Source organism: Bubalus kerabau, chromosome 7 (genome assembly GCF_029407905.1).
Source record: "Bubalus kerabau isolate K-KA32 ecotype Philippines breed swamp buffalo chromosome 7, PCC_UOA_SB_1v2, whole genome shotgun sequence".
NCBI lineage: Eukaryota > Metazoa > Chordata > Mammalia > Artiodactyla > Bovidae > Bubalus > Bubalus kerabau.
Window position 1 is genome coordinate 24,903,449 of NC_073630.1, and position 17,829 is coordinate 24,921,277.

The window sequence follows — 17,829 nt, forward strand, 5'->3', positions numbered from 1 at the left end:
AGGGGAGGAAGATTGGAAAATTTAATGTTGTGGCAGCAAACACCATGTATTCTCTTAAAATAATTGTTTTTTATCTTGTTCTTAAGAAAAATGGTCCTATATTGATGGAGGCATACAATCAAAGTGTCGCAGGTAATTGTAGTTAGATAGCTTTAAAAATCTAACTGAATATTTTGAAGGAGAAGTTTTACTACACATCCACATTCTCAGAAGGTTACTGCTTTCTTGAGCCAGATTGATGATATCTCTAATTCAAGAAAAGATGGCTTTTGAGCACTGAGTTCTGGAAGATAAATTCCACACTTAATGGTGTGCCTTGATTTGTTATAGCTCTCAGAAATGTGTCAGTATATTTTTTTCTTATAGTAAAACAGTTTCTTCTTTAGGACTATTAGCTCATTTCTTTCTGGGGAAATTTCTGAATTATCTAAGCAGATAAAGGAAGGCTCTTTCTGTAGAAATATGTATATTATACTCCTGTTTGCCCGGTATTAGTTCACGTGTATCCACATTTTGTCCAGCTTTCTATTCTAACAGTTGATTCTGTTTTCTACACCTTACTTGATTTACCTATATGTATACTAATACATCCTGTGGAGGAGGGCATGGCAGCCCACTCCAGTATTCTTGCCTGGAGAATCCCATGGACAGAGGGCATGGCAGGCTACAGTCCTTAGGATCACAAAGTGTCAGACATGACAGAAACAACTTAGCATGCACTCAAACAAGTACATATAAGTAGTACATAGACTTTTGTCCTAAGGCTTTGCATTTAAATGTATTTTCTGATACCTTCTCTTAGTCCTTACTCTTTTTTTTTTCCAGTGGGGGAAGGGGAGAGAATAAGGGCAGTATACAGTTGTTAATACTCACCTTAAACTTTTTCCTTGGGTTATGAAAGAAAAATACATTTTCCTTTAGAGCTAATAGATGTTCTTGTCTGCTATCATAGCTATAAATTAGTATCTTTAATTCTTGTCTAAAAACTGGTAGTCAGTTTCAGAGATAAATGAGATTCTTCCCTTCTTCATTAGAAAGCTTCTTTACTATTATGCAACCTATTTTTTTCTTAAACCTACAAATATTTGTGAAAAATAAAATAAGGAGGATCACTTTGGCCACCTCATGCGAAGAGTTGACTCATTGGAAAAGACTCTGATGCTGGGAGGGATTGGGGGCAGGAGGAGAAGGGGACGACAGAGGATGAGATGGCTGGATGGCATCACCGACTCGATGGCCCTGAGTCTGAGTGAACTCCGGGAGATGGTGATGGACAGGGAGGCCTGGCGTGCTGCGATTCATGGGGTCGCAAAGAGTCGGACATGACTGAGTGACTAAACTGAACTGAACTGAGGGATTTGCTTTGTCATTTTAAAGTTCTATCTTTGACTATTTCATAGTTTGGCTCTTTAAAATATGTAATAGTCAAAAACTAAACGATTATGTTTTTCTTTTGAAGCCACTTTCCCAGAAAAATAAAGAGAATAATGTGTGCAGCTACCTAATAGTTTGATCAGGTTTCTTTTTCAATTATATTTCATGGCGAATATCTTTAAATCTCAAAAAATTTTTATCCTACAGAGTTAATTCTCTTTAGCAAAGATTGTCATCAATTTTTACTCTAAGAGGTTAATTTCCCATCATTTTAGTTGTAAAATAAGTCATATAACTTTTTTCTTTAATAGCTATAGATGAAAATTTTCATTTTATATAGATTTTATTTTTATTCGTTCACATCATTATATTTTTATGGTTCTTTAATCTTTTGGGGAAATCATATATCACTTTAGTGTCACAAATATATATTGCAATTTTTCAATGAGAAAAATGAAACTCTTTACAAATACTTTTCAGAAATATGTTTCTGTTACATACAATTATTAAATTTTTCAAAGAATAAATTTAAAGCCCATTTGATTTTTGAGGGGTCAAATACCTTAATACTGTCTTTGCCAAACTCAAATGCTACCTTTCTCAGTTGAAACACATTGCCTAAAAATTGCCTCTCTTTTTTACAGACTATGTAGGACAGGGCTGGCAATCAGGAGAATGTGGACACTATGGTGACACCATGATGACCTCACTCTACTCTTTCCACTCAAGAAATGAATTTAAGAATATTCATCCACAGAAGTATAGGGTGAGCTTATGAAACTTGAAGTGGTGGAGCCAGATTTGGAATTCTGGCGGGAGCAACCATTGAAGCTTGGGTCTCTTGGAGGCACTCTCTTCTTCCGACTGGATCTGGTGTTATCTGCATCACTAGGGTCAAACACCACCGTCATGGACTCCATCCTGGTCACAGTGTACAGGCTGCTTTGCCGAGTCGGGTGAAACCTGGTAGTCTTGAGCTCCAGCTCATCGTAGCTAGAAACTTCAATGAAAGGACACCAGCGGAATGCTCTCTTGAAGCCTGCTCGAAATCTGAGGAGAAGCAGGCCACAAGAAGAAAAAGTCATATTTTCTTTTTTTTTTTAAATTTTATTTTATTTTTAAACTTTACATAATTGTATTAGTTTTGCCAAATATCAAAATGAATCCGCCACAGGTATACATATGTTCCCCACCCTGAACCCTCTTCCCTCCTCCCTCCCCATTCCATCCCTCTGGGTCGTCCCAGTGCACCAGCCCCAAGCATCCAGTATCGTGGACATTTTCTTCAACTTCTACTGAAAGCTCTGCTCAACGCAATTAAGCCAACTCATTTTTTGAATTTAATTTTCTAGTCTAACTTTTAGAATTTATGCCACAGTACTGGTACTAGTTTTCTAAGTCCTTTTTGTTTGAATTGAATCTTAATTTCCCATTGATCAAAAGCAAGTTGTCAAAGAGTAAAAGTGCAGTATCAGTAATCAATATGCCAAAGAAGCAGTGTGGGTTTCTTCAATAATTTTATACACTTGCATAAGTGAATTAAGCTTTCTGGGTACGGCCCTGAAAAATGACATAGTTTGAAATAGATTCTTATGGTAATAATTACACATTTATAAATTAGTCTCATTTAGTATTAAAATTAATTGCTCAGCTGGATGTTTTTATCTAACTGCATATTAAAGTGCAAAATCTTTGGCTTTGTAAGCCATTAAATGAAGTTGATTAAAAACATATGCTCTGCTTTTAGGGTTATTTGAATTGATATATGGCTTGTGCAATTAGTGAAAAAAAGTAAGAATTAAATAATATTTTTAAGAAACTTAAGGAATGGTGTGGTAGAGGTCTAACTTAAAATACAGCTGAGAATTTAGGTTGAGTAGCTACTTACACGAAGTCCCATTCCCACTTGTCTACCATATTGGTTTATTAAGGAAATTATTCACCTTATGAAATTTAACCTCCATGTGCTGACCTTACAACTAAGGTGTTTTTAATCTGGAAACCAAAGTTTACCTTTTTTTCCCAGTCTTAAATTTAATTGTGAATATTTCTCCTTTTCTTTCCAACTTCACTTTAAAACTAGCTTCCCCTCTTCCAGAGGTTGCACCCTGTCTTACTCACTGACTTCATCATACTGGAGGGAGGTTTGGGATTCTTCTCCTTAGTGTTGCTTCTGTTACTCTTATGACACTTTCTATTTTGAAGTCTATTTACAAAACACCCTTCTTAATAGGGTCCACTCACATATGCCATCGTCTCTCCATCTGTGCATTTTTACAAAGTGTCTTCATTTCTTTGAGAACTTGAGCACATCTTCACCTCACCTCCTTTAATAATAGGACATTTCTTTTTCTTTGACAAGTAAAATTCTGAAGGATTTGGAGAGAGAATTCGGCGTATATAGAAATCAGCCATTTAGAAACCCCAAGAGCATTGTTTTGAGGGGGTAATTGTTAAGGTGAGATAGTTCATTAAATAGGGAGGAGTTGGGTTTCCCTGGTGTCTCAGCTGGTAAAGAATCTGCTAGCAATTCAGGAGACCTGGATTCAATTCCTGGGTTGGAACGATCCCCTGGAAAAGGGAATGGCTACCCACTCCAGTATTCTGGCCTGGAGAATTCCATGGACTGTGTAGTCCATGGGGTCGCAAAGAGTCAGATATGACTGAGTGACTTCCACTTTCACTTTTTCACTAGAAAAATACCTAGCTCTGTGCTCCTCTCAGTGAAGTTTTCAATTTTCCATTCCTTTTGAATTTTAACTGTGTACCAAGAAGCTTAAACAATATTATATGCTTTCAGTGAAGCCAAAAGTGACACGGAACTTGCATTTGGTAATCTTATTTTTACCTCTTATTCAGACAGCAGTAGATGATGGGGTTGTACATGGTCGAGCTCATTGCCAGCCAAAAGCTAGCCAGATAGACCTGCTGAATATATTTCCACCTGTTTAGTTGTTGATAGATTGCAGTGAGGATGAAATAAATATGATAAGGCAGCCAGCAGATGGCAAATGTCACCACAACAATAATCATCATTTTTACAACCTGGAAAGAAAGAAAGAGGTCATTTTTGGCAATATTTAGTTCTAATAGCTTACCGCAAATCATATTTTGCTACCGATACAGTTAAATATATGGCGTGCCTAAGAAATAGTTAATAAGTTAAAGAATGGCAAGGTAATATCGGGAGAGTTACCTAAGTTTCAAGAAAGGATTCTTGTGTCACCTCGTGAATGGGTGGCACTCACTCAAATATAAATATATTTTAATTGGCTCGAAGAAAATAAGTGTTTATAAAACAACAAAGAGCCTTGGAGCAGAAAGGAGAAAGAACTAGGATTTGGCTGTGCTAGCCCGCACTATAAAGAGTGAAGACATTCTATCTAGAGAAACAGACTGTTGAGTGACAGTTGGGGTGTATCAGATTGTAGGGGTTGAACAAGTTCCTCCATATTTATTATTGCCTGAGTATAGCTCATGACTATTCAGATTTCTTTACTTTAATGCCATGCTCACTGGGAAACCTTCAGAATGTTAATTTGGTTTCTTTTGTAATCAGATATTGGGAAAGGTTTCTCTCAATAGTGATAAAGGATATTCACGTTAGTCTGAGAAAATATCACTAACTTTAAATTTGTAAGTAGGCAGTTGGCTTATACACCTGGTCTATATATCGACTTCTGTGATTTTGGCAAGCATGGATTATTTCCTCTCTTTCCACACTTTTGAACTACAATATGTTTGAAAGCTCCTGTGAAAGTAGAATGCAATCTCTCCTCCACCAGTCTTTAAATTCCTAAAAGGCATAGAGAATTCTTAATTATCTTAATATCCCTAGCATCTAGCACAGTTTCTAGTATATTGCTGCTGCTGCTGCTGCTAAGTCGCTTCAGTCGTGTCCGACTCTGTGCGACCCCAGAGATGACAGCCCACCAGGCTCGCCCATCCCTGGGATTCTCCAGGCAAGAACACTGGAGTGGGTTGCCATTTCCTTCTCCAATATATTGCTAGAGATAGATAATTAGATATAAGATGAATGAATAAGGAATGACTATACAATTTGTAACAGGAAGTTGAGTGGGAGGATGTTTTGTATGTCTCTAAATAGGATAAAATTGGATAAAATTTGCTAGACTCAAAGTAATCAATACAGTGATTACTGTGATCACAGTGATCAATACAGTGAATAAAGTGCACAGAAAGCCAAGTGGCTTGGCTTGGCTTTCTAAGTGAAAGGGAAAAGTTAGTAACAACATTCTAGAATAACCTCATTTAATATTTCTCACTTACTCAACCAATCTGTTGAGTAAATTTGTTCATACTTCTTTTGGGAATTTGTAAAAAGTTTAAAATAATGCATATTAAACGAAATAATTTTGAGGTTTACCCATAGTCATATTAGAACACAAATCAGAGAAAGTCCTGATGTAAATGACCTATGTAGTATCTTGAAACTATGAAAATACATTATTTAAGTACTGGGTTCATCATTTGATTGCAAGTGAGGATTCAGATGAAAGTTGATAAGGTTAAAAATCATGAGAGACATGATTCTAGAAATAGACAAAGCATGAAATGGATCAGTGTGGAAGGCAAAGCTTTCCCAAGGGTCTAATCATGGTAACATCTAGATATCTAGTTTTAGGTGATAAAAATTGGCCATCAGAGCTGAAAATCCAGATCAGTTCAGTCAGTTCAGCCACTCAGTTGTGTCCAACTCTTTGCAACCCCATGAACCGCAGCATGCCAGGCCTCTCTGTCCATCACCAACTACTGGAGTCCACCCAAAATCATGTCCATCAAGTCAGTGATGCCATCCAGCCATCTCATCCTCTGTCGTTCCCTTCTCCTCCTGCCCTCAATCTTTCCCAACGTCAGGGTCTTTTCAAATGAGTCAGCTCTTCACGTCAGGTGGCCAAAGTATTGGATTTTCAGCTTCAACAGCAGTCTTTCCAATGAACACCCAGGACTGATCTCCTTTAGCATGGACTGGTTGGATCTCCTTGAAGTCCAAGGGACTCTCAAGAGTCTACTCCAACACCACAGTTCAAAAGCATCCATTCTTTGGCACGCAGCTTTCTTTATAGTCCAACTCTCACATCCATACATGACCACTGGGAAAACCATAGCCTTGACTAGATGGACCTTTGTTGGTAAAGTAATATTTATGCTTTTTAATATGCTGTCTAGGTTGGTCATAAGTTTCCTTCCAAGGAGCAAGCATCTTTTAATTTCATGGTTGCAATCACCATCTGCAGTGATTTTGGAGCCCCCCAAAATAAAGTCTGACATTGTTTCCACTGTTTCCCCATCTATTTCCCATGAAGTGATGGGACTGGATGCCATGATCTTAGTTTTCTGAATGTTGAGCTTTAAGCCAACTTTTTCACTCTCCTCTTTCACTTTCATCAAGAGGCTCTTTAGTTCTTCACTTTCTGCCATAAGGGTGGTGTCATCTGCATATCTGAGGTTATTGATATTTCTCCCGGCAATCTTGATTCCATCTTGTGCTTCCTCCAGTCCAGCATTTCTCATGATGTACTCTGCATAGAAGTTAAATAAGCAGGATGACAATATACAGCTTTGACGTACTCCTTTTCCTATTTGGAACCAGTCTGTTGTTCCATGTCCAGTTCTAACTGTTGCTTCCTGACCTGCATACAGGTTTCTCAAGAGGCAGGTCAGGTGGTCTGGTATTCCCATCTCTTTCAGAATTTTCCACAGTTTATTGTGATCTACACAGTCAAAGGCTTTGGCATAGTCAATAAAGCAGAAATAGATGTTTTTCTGGAACTCTCTTGCTTTTTCCATGATTCAGTAGATGCTGGCAATTTGACCTCTGGTTCCTCTGCCTTTTATAAATCCAGCCTGAACATCTGGAAGTTCGTGGTTCACATATTGCTGAAGCCTGGCTTAGAGAATTTTAAGCATTACTTTACTAGCGTGTGAGATGAGTGCAATTGTGCAGTAGTTTGAGCATTCTTTGGCATTGCCTTTCTTTGGGATTGGAATGAAAACTGACCTTTTCCAGTCCTGTGGCCACTGCTGAGTTTTCCAAATGTGCTGGCATATTGAGTGCAGCACTTTCACAGCATCATCTTTCAGGATTTGAAATAGCTCAACTGGAATTCCATCACCTCCACTAGCTTTGTTCGTAGTGATGCTTTCTAAGGCCCACTTGACTTTACATTCCAAGATGTTAGGTTCTAGGTGAGTGATCACACCATCGTGATTATCTGGGTCATGAAGATCTTTTTTGTACAGTTCTTCTATGTATTCTTGCCACCTCTTCCTAATATCTTCTGCTTCTGTAGGTCCATACCATTTCTGTCCTTTATCAAGCCCATCTTTGCATGAAATATTCCCTTGGTATCTCTAAGTTTCTTGAAGAGATCTCTGGTCTTTCCCATTCTATTGTTTTCCTCTATTTCTTTGCACTGATGTCTGAAGAAGGCTTTCTTATCTCTCCTTGCTAGTCTTTGGAACTCTGCATTCAAATAGGTATATCTTTCCTTTTCTCCTTTGCTTTTCACTTCCCTTCTTTCACACCAATTTGTAAGGCCTCCTCAGACAGCCATTTTGCTTTTCCAGATGAGTAGCTCACAAAATGCCATCAATAGCCACATAATGTAAAATGTTTTGATTTTTTTCCCATGTTTTTTCAATTGCACTTTTTTTCTGAATAACTGTGTTCAGAATTCTGCATTTTATCTCTCTCATTTTAATTTATATATTTGTAGAATACAAGTAAGGGGCATATTTAAATATAATTTACATTTATACAATGCTTCACACATCTAACAACTTACTAATTGATTTTCAATCGGACTTTAGGAAGCTAAGGCAAAGGCCAAAAACTTGACCACTGTGATTCATGAAATCTAAGTTAGATTTTTTTAAAACCCAGACTCTTTAGTCTGTTTTTTCTGCTTACAATTAATAACTCTTACTGAATGTATATTGGGTCTAAAAAAACATAATAGAGAAAGATAATGGGTAGAGAACCAATTCCTTAACCTGAAAAAGATTATGATATAATGAAAAATATTGAAATATAAATTAAAGTACATAGAAATGTGAATATAAACATGTGTAAATAAATTAAAAAATAATATTTATGGGACCTTGAAAGTGAAAGTCGCCCAGTCCTGTCGGACTCTTTGTTACCCCATGGACTATACAGTCCATGGAATTCTTCAGGCCAGAATACTGGAGTGGATAGCCTTTCTCTTCTCCAGGGGATATTCAATCCAGGGATTGAACTCAGGTCTCCCATATTGCAGGCGGATTCTTTATCAGCTGAGCCACAAGGGAAGCCCAAGAATACTGGTGTGGGTAGCCTATCCCTTCTCCAGCGGATCTTCCTGACTCAGGAATTGAACTGGGGTCGCCTGCATTGCAGGCAGATTCTTTACCAACTGAGCTATCAGGGAAGCCCATTTACTCGTTTATTATAAGCAAGAATGACTCAATGCATGTTACTTGTAGATCAGGGAATATTAGGCTGAATGACATGGGTTTGGTTGATTTTTTTTCATTCTTGAGTATGTGAACATCATACTGTTCTTCCAACATGGTGCACAGAAGTCCTGTCCAAAATTATTCTCCCTAGCTCCTCCCTCTCCCTAGCTTTCCCCCACGCTCCCTAGCTCCTCCCTTCCCTCTTGCCCCAGTTATTCTCATTGACTAACAACCTCTTCTCCCACAAACTTTTGCACAATTATCACTTTTTCTATGACCAGCCTATTCAAAATTGCAATCTGTCCTTCCAACACTCCCCTAAACCCCTTAGCCTGTTCTTTATTTTCAGTTTATGTGTCATGTGTATTCTTTACTTTGTGTCTCCTTATGCGAGAATACTAAAGAAAAAGCAAGAATTTTCTGCTTGTCTTATTTACTTACATATTTCAGTCATGTAGACTAGATTTCACACAAAATTGGTGTTCAGAGTTTTGAAAAATAAGTTAATTAAACTGAATAAAAAAAGAAAGAAACTAAAAGACATGTAGTTGATTAGGTGATGCTCATGATTTTACTCCATTATGAATTACTCGTATCATTTGTCCTCCAACTTTAGATGAGCATATGTAATATACAATGAGTTATTTCCTTTTCCAGGCAAACAAATTCAAGTAATGTGTATGAGTGCAAAAGTAATGTTATCAATATATTATTTTGGATGCATGAATGCATTGTATTTCATTCTGAATAAGTGTTAAGAGCAAGAAAAAATATTTATGACAGTGTGAACATGGTTCAAGCTACTATGTTAAATACAGTATCAGCAAATATACATAAAATTGCTTTTATGCAGACTAACTGCAAACTACCTTTGCATGAAATTGTTTTCCAACAATAGCTGAAGAGCTGCAAAGGCTATCAGAATCTTTTAATGTAACTGCCAACCATCAATGTAGAAGAAGTCCAAAAAGAAGGAAAATTAAAGTGCATGTGTAGAAACAGTATCAGATAACTTATAATTCACATACACATGACCTTAAGGATTCTGTTGCAAGACATTTAGAAGCCTATTTGAAGATTTTTAGGAAAAATCTAAAAGAATCTAAGAGAATGGATCTTTCACAGTGAAACAACTGCTATATTTTATTTATTGCTATACAAAGTTTTAATCATTACTGTGGGTCTCTGCTCATAAAATTTTGTGAAATGATTTCAGATATCAAACTCTCAGGCCCACAGGTTGGATGTAAATGCAAAAGTAGTCTCTTGGGTTGACAGAATTATTTTGCTTTATGAAGTACTGAAATCATGAAATTGTAATCATCTTCCTCATAAAAAGGCAAGGGAAAGAGCACTTTGAAGCACAAACCTTGAGCAATGATAGATGTGTAACTGCTCAGTTCCCCCATGTCTCATGGCTGGATAGTGGCACTAGCTCAGATAGGCTCTAAATGCTATTCAGGAAAGTTGGTAGACTTGATATGTTTTAGGCAAATAAGAGACTGGGATGAAGATTATTCAAATCTCTCACCATGTCTTAACAAATTTTATTGTGACTTGATACAAAGATGGATTGGTGTTGGGTATTCCTTGAAGCTGAAAGACATAGCCAGCTTCTGAGGCAATGGGATTTATTTTCCATGGCAACATGGACACTTGTGGCCACCCTGTCCTTGGTACAGGCACTTACTAGCAGAGGAAGAAGGGAGGTGGGACAAGTGAAGTAGCTCTTGTAACAACACTGCCCCTCTTTAATAGTTTAGAATCCACTTTACTCACATAGGCAGGATTGAATGCATATCAAAAGTTAGTGAGAATAAGCTTTGGGCACTTTTATTCAGGTATCTAAGGGAAAAACATTCTTTGATTTTCATATCTTGTGCAGGTTAGACTGGAATGCCTGCAGCTGTTCTTATCTATCATATTAAATTAATGCAGGATGGATGATCTTGAGTTTTTAGTTGTAAAAGAAAAATGGATCAGGCTAGGAGATTAAATGAAATATTGCCAACCTTAAAAAAATTTGGGAATTATACTCTTCAAGGCAGAATTTATTCTTTGTAAATGTCTAGATTGGAAATGGTCAACCTGTAATGAGAAGAAACATCCTGTTTTGATTAAAATCTCAGAGCGTGTTTTAAAGAACCATCCCATGACTATACCCTACTACTTCTCTGTAACTTTTGTCTGCACTGATGTCCTTAAATGACAAATGTATCTCTTTAGGTCAAAATTACATGCTTGCTTATTCTAGCTTCATATTAGCAAATTATAATATTCTCAAGAATAATATATGGAAAAAATTAATGACAAACATCAAAATATAAAGTACTGCATCTTGGATTATTTAGGTGGGCTTTTTTGTTATTTCAGTTTCAAAGAACACATTTTAAATTGTCAATCTCAAGTGAGAAAATAAAACTAAGTAGTAACACTTGTGAAAAAAGTTGAGGGTAGTCCAGAAGATGAGTTGAATTTTTTCAATAATTTCAGAATTAAATGAGAATATTGTGTTAGTGTCATCCAAGAAATTTGACACTGTTGCCAAATCCAGCTAACGTGACTATCCAGTTAACATTAGCTTAGAGTAATGATTGTATGGAATTATGTTGAGGCCAAACAAACAAAAAACCATATATGTATATGCATGCAACTGTGTAAAATGCTTCTGTCTGTGTGTGTATGTTTGTGTGTATGTGTGGTATTGTGTTTAGATTCCACTTCTTTACATTTCATTGGTTGTTTCACTTTTAATGTAATTTTAGTTTTCCAATGGAAACAGCCTTTTAAAGTATTATTACTTTCAGGTTTATGATGTTCTGAAGCCAAAACAAAAGGGATGTCACATAAAGGAAGGCAAGAAGACATTAGAAAAGAAAGTACATTAAGGCAAGAGGAATAAAGACTGATGTTATGGGATCATGGCTAGAGATAGAACTTATAGAGGCTTACTAGGGACTGAATTATGTCCCCACCCCCACACTTTAAGTTTTAAAGTTTACTTATTCTTTAATTTATTAAATTTTTTCTAGATTTATTGAGATAGAATTAGCTCATAACATTATGCAAGTTAAAGTGTACAGCGTGATGATTTGATACATGTACATATGGTGAAATGATTAACACCTTTATCACCTCACGCAGTTACTTGTGTGTATATGTGTGTGCATGTGTGCTTGTTGAGAACATTTAATATCTACTCTGGTGTAACATCTATGAGGCATCCCCAGTGGCTTGTGAACTGGCTTCCTGATGGGATCCATGATGGGTTAGTAGGATCTGAATGGCTTTGACATGTTCAGTTTGGAGCCCTGCCTACTTCTCTACCAGCTCTCTCCATCCTCTAGTTGTGCAAATCTCCACAGTCCTCTGGATAGAGGGAGACAGAGATGGGCTCTTTGGCAGGGCTCCGCACATCTGAGGAAGCTGAGAACTCATCCCTGATATCCTCTTATCACCACCACCCCATCCCTCAGGGAGAAATCACAGCTAAGAAGATCCTCTTGGTACCGAGTTGCCTTGCAATGGGAAGGACATGATGTGTACAAAGTTAGTTTGTTTCTCTTACTCTTTCCAGGGCATCCAATCTCAGATTTTTTTTTTTTTTGTACTGCAACTTCTCTATTGGAATCCCAGACTTCCACAAAGGTTCTCTGATCCATGGGTGACCATCTAAGTCAGTTTTTTCAAGGGACTCCTGGTTCACAGCTAAGGGCCACTCCAGGGTTCATGGAGTGAACAAGGTTCGAGGTCTGTATGTTTATTATCTGACTCCCAGTGGGCAAGACTCTTCCCAGGTATGGTGCTGGTGACAGAACCAAAGCCAGATGGGGATGTGGCCAAGTCCTCTGAGGTGTGGAGTTAGTTCTGGGTCTATAGCTGGGACCATGGTAGGTAAGCCATCCTCCAGGGTGCAAATCTATCTTCTCAAAGTGATTCTGCTCATTCTTGTACTGCACTGTGGTTTTAGTCTCCTACGTGGATCCCCCAGCTACCAGAAAGGCACTATTGTTTATGGATAGATTTACAATTGTTGTTGTTGAGGGGGGTATGATGAGGGATGTCTTATTTGGCCATCTTTCGGATGTCACTCCCCCAAATTCATATGTTGAAGTCCTAATCCTCAGTACCTCAGCATGTGACTGTATGTGGAGACAGGTCTTCTTTAAAGAGATAATTAAGTTAAAATAAGGTCATTAGGGCAGGACCTAAACCAATATAACTTGTGTTCTAAAAGGAAAAGACAATTAGAACACAGACACACAGAATGAAGGCCATGTGAAGACAGAGGTTTGCAGCCATCTGCAAACATGGCTGACAGGTCTTAGAAAAACCACTCTTGATGACACTTGAATTTATACTTCTAGCCCCCTGAATTGTGAGAAAATATTTCTGTTGTTTAAATAGCAGTCTATGTTATTTTGTTATGGCAACCTGAGCAGATTAATACTATGTTTGAAATGCTGAGGACAGTTTAATATGTATGGCTTCATTCCAGCAAGGTAGGAGGCAAAACACTATACATTTTCCCAGTGAAAATAGAGATCTCCAGAGAGATTCTGATTGCCTGAGAATTGCTTTCAGGGAACTAAAGGACAGATCAGGATCTTTATTTCTATCAGTTGAGCCTCTCTTAGGTTATATATGGCCTTCCTCACAAGCTCTGTTTTCCATGATAATTCCTTTGCAACAGAAATGACAAGCACACAGAAAGCTTACTTGCTGGGCAAGGTGATAGGTTTTTCGTGGTTGTTATACAAATCAAAAATCCAATTGAATCTGTCACTTGAGCTTAGACTGAAGAGTGGTTCCTTTGTTTAAGGCAAAAGGTTCTTTGTTATACACTTAGGTATTCTCTTTTTAAGGAGCAGATCTGGCTTGTTAGTATTTAGAGGAAAATAATTAAAATAGAAAATAGCCATAAAAAAATTCTATGGTTTATAAAACAATAGAAGTAGATCTATTTGCCAATATTTCAGCTATTCAATTAAGCAAGATCAATTTCAACAGGGATTAACAAAAACCAAATTGTCACCTATAACCTCAGATATGCAGATGACACCACCCTTATGGCAGAAAGTGAAGAGGAACTCTAAAGCCTCTTGATGAAAGTGAAAGTGGAGAGTGAAAAAGTTGGCTTAAAGCTCAACATTCAGAAGACAAAGATCATGGCATCCAGTCCCACCACTTTATGGGAAATAGATGGGGAAACAGTGGAAACAGTGTCAGACTTTATTTTTCTGGGCTCCAAAATCACTACAGATGGTGACTGCAGCCATGAAATTAAAAGACGCTTACTCCTTGGAAGGAAAGTTATGACCAACCTAGATAGCATATTCAAAAGCAGAGACATTACTTTGCCAACAAAGGTTCATCTAGTCAAGGCTATGGTTTTTCCTGTGGTCATGCATGGATGTGAGAATTGGACTGTGAAGAAGGCTGAGCGCCGAAGAATTGATGCTTTTGAACTGGGGTGTTGGAGAAGACTCTTGAGAGTCCCTTAGACTGCAAGGAGATCCAACCAGTCCATTCTGAAGGAGATCAGCCCTGGGATTTCTTTGGAAGGAATGATGCTAAAGCTGAAACTGCAGTACTTTGGCCACTTCACGCGAAGAGTTGACTCATTGGAAAAGACTCTGATGCTGGGAGAGATTGGGGGCAGGAGGAGAAGGGGATGACAGAGGATGAGATGGCTGGATGGCATCACTGACTCAATGGACGTGAGTCTCAGTGAACTCCGGGGGTTGGTGATGGACAGGGAGGCCTGGCGTGCTGCGATTCATGGGGTCGCAAAGAGTCGGACACGACTGAGCAACTGATCTGATCTGATCTGATGAATATTGGGGCCAAGTCATGTTTTTGAGGCTTCTTTGATGGTAGAATAGGGAAGAATGTTAAAATATGGTTTAAAATGTGGTTTACTTTAAAGGCATACATCTAGAAAATAACACAAAAATGTAATGAAATTAAAAGTGTGTGTGTGCTCGGTCTGTCCAACTCTTTGAGGACCCATGGACTGTAGACTGCAGTGCTTCTCTGCCCATAGAATTTCCTAAGAATACTGCAGTGGGTTGCCATTTCCTGCTCCAGTTAAAGTTTAGGATCTTTTGACATGCAGAAGGGGAGAGACTCAAGAAAATTTCTGCCTCAATTACCCTTCTATGGAAGAGGGTATAAGAGAGGAAAGAACTGAAATCAACTGCCAGGTCACCTCATCTTTCTGTGTTCTAGAAGTTGCAAGGAGAGATTTGTTTTCTTGAGAATGGGCTTGGCCAGAAAAAGGACTAGGCTGATATCATTTGCAAAAAAAAAAAAAAACAGATTTCATGTCTTGTTATGTGTTGACATAGCTTGTCCTTTAAAATATATTATTAATATGTTATTATTAATATATTGTGGTCCAAAATGTTGAGCCAGCCAGTGTCTTTTGCAGTTGACTTTTTATCTTGAAGGTGTGCATACTTTGTTTTTGTGAAATGGCATAAATCTGGAATATTTGAGATTACTCTTTTCTGTATTTCTATAGAAAATAAGATCAGTCACTGAAAATTAATTTTTTCTCTACAGTATATGACACACTAAAAAACATGATTTGTAAATGATGTTGTCCTTATTTGTAGTTACCTTGAAATAAATCTTCATGATTTGTACGTGCTTACCCCTGGAAAGTCCCAATCCAGTTTCTTTCCTTGTAAAAATTTCTACCAAACCTTTGGGAGAGTAGTACCTCAAGCTCACTCTTGGAGTAGCTTCCCTCATATTTCTTCATGCAGGTAGCATTTAGATACTTCCTAATTAGACCTAGTGGGCTTCCCAGGTGGCACTAGTGGTAAAGAACCCATCTGCCAATGCTGGAGGTGTAAGAGAGGCAGGTTCGATCCCTGGGTCAGGAAGATCCCTTGAGAGGACATGGCAGCCCACTCCAATATTCTTATCTGGAGAATCCCATGGACAGAGGAGCCTGGTGGGCTACAGTCCATAGGGTTGCAAAAAGTTGGACACGACTGAAGCGACTTAGCACATATACATGCAGTTAATCCTAGCATATTATATCTTATAACACAGATACATATTATAGTCAAGCCTGTTTCTATTTCCTTCTCTCTGGATATGGGCACGTGTATTGTTAATCTTTGTGTCTCCAAAACTTAACATATTTCTTGACATTCAATAAATACCTTTAAGATTGAGGATATCTTAACTTTACCGTCCATGTTATGAAAATTTTGACTGCAAGAAATATCATTTATCTTTTTCTTACCAGTGTTTTGCCCTATCATGCACATAATAAGAATTCAAAAATAGTATTTAAGTAAACTTAAAAGCAAAAATTGTTTCAAATGTTTTAAACCTAATTAAAATCATTATTATTGCCTTTGGTCTCTATATTTAGCCGGACATTTGGGAAGAACAGTTACATGAACCATGTAAAGGTGTAACCTTAAGAAAGAAGTTCAGTTATCTTTGTTTACTTAATCAATTATATCCTTAAATTATAATTGTTCTACAATAATACCACTTTTCTAGAGAAACCAAGGCCCTACGCTCTAGAGATACAGTGCTAAATTAAAAAGAAAATACATTTTCTGTTTTCACAACACTTCCATTATACTAAGTTCAGTTCAGTCGCTCAGTCGTGTCCGACTCTTTGCGACCCCATGAATCGCAGCACACCAGGCCTCCCTGTCCATCACCAGTTCCTGGAGTTTATCCAAACTCGTGTCCATTGAGTTGGTGATGCCAGCCAGCCATCTCAGCCTCTGTCGTCCCCTTCTCCTCCTGCCCTCAACCCCTCCCAGCATCAGGGTCTTTTCCAATGAGTCAACTCTTCGCATGAGGTGGCCAAAGTATTGGAGTTTCAACTTCAGCATCAGTCTTTCCAATGAACACACAGGACTGAGCTCCTTTAGGATGGACTTGTTGGATCTCCTTGCAGTCCAAGGGACTCTCAAGAGTCTTCTCCAACACCACAGTTCAAAAGCATCAATTCTTAGGTGCTCAGCCTTCTTCACAGTCCAACTCTCACATCCATACATGACCATTGGAAAAACCATAGCCTTGACTAGACGGACCTTTGTTGGCAAAGTAATGTCTCTGCTTTTGAATATGCTATCTAGATTGGTCATAACTTTCCTTCCAAGAGGTAAGCATCTTTTAATTTCATGGCTGCAATCACCATCTGCAGTGATTTTGGAGCCCCCAAAAATAGTCTGACATTGTTTCCACTGTTTTCCCCTCTATTTCCCATGAAGTGATGAGACCAGATGCCATGATCTTCATTTTCTGAATGTTGAGCTTTAAGCCAAGTTTTTCACTCTCCTCTTTCACTTTCATCAAGAGGCTTTTGAGTTCCTCTTCACTTTCTGCCATAAGGGTGGTGTCATCTGCATATCTGAGGTTACTGATATTTCTCCCGGCAATCTTGATTCCAGCTTGTGCTTCTTCCAGCTCAGCGTTTCTCATGATGTACTCTGCATAGAAGTTAAATAAGCAGGGTAACAATATACAGCCTTGACGTACTCCTTTTCCAATTTGGAACCAGTCTGTTGTTCCATGCCCAGTTCTAACTGTTGCTTCCTGACCTGCATACAGGTTTCTCAAGAGGCAGGTCAGGTGGTCTGGCATGCCCATCTCTTTCAGAATTTTCCACAGTTTATTGTGATCCACACAGTCAAAGGCTTTGGCATAGTCAGTAAAGCAGAAATGGATGTTTTTCTGGAACTCTCTTGCTTTTTCCATGATCCAGCGCATGTTGGCAATTTGATATCTGGCCTTTTCTAAAACCAGCTTGAACATCTGGAAGTTCACAGTTCACGTACTGCTGAAGCCTGTCTTGGAGAATTTTGAGCATTAATTTACTAGCATGTGAGATGAGTGCAATTGTGTGGTAGTTTGAGCATTCTTTGACATTTCCTTTCTTTGGGACTGGAACAGCAGACTGCGCATGAAGCACAGCCGAGAGGAGCTACCCCATGCCCAAAGTCAGGGGTGGCA

The 17,829-nt window shown here is 38.2% G+C and overlaps 1 protein-coding gene across 1 annotated transcript in view; it reads right to left on the reverse strand.

Moving 5' to 3' along the window:
- Nucleotides 1-1,704: 1,704 nt before the first annotated feature.
- The window catches only part of TACR3 (tachykinin receptor 3), a 77,894-nt gene continuing 61,769 nt past the window's right edge, over nt 1,705-17,829 (reverse strand). Inside the window, exons 4-5 of the mRNA XM_055587863.1 lie at nt 4,223-4,419; nt 1,705-2,424 (exon numbers count right to left, since the gene is read on the reverse strand). Coding sequence (XP_055443838.1) covers nt 2,112-2,424; nt 4,223-4,419 — 510 coding nt within the window. The 3' untranslated portion in view covers nt 1,705-2,111. The remainder of the gene's footprint in view (nt 2,425-4,222; nt 4,420-17,829) is intronic.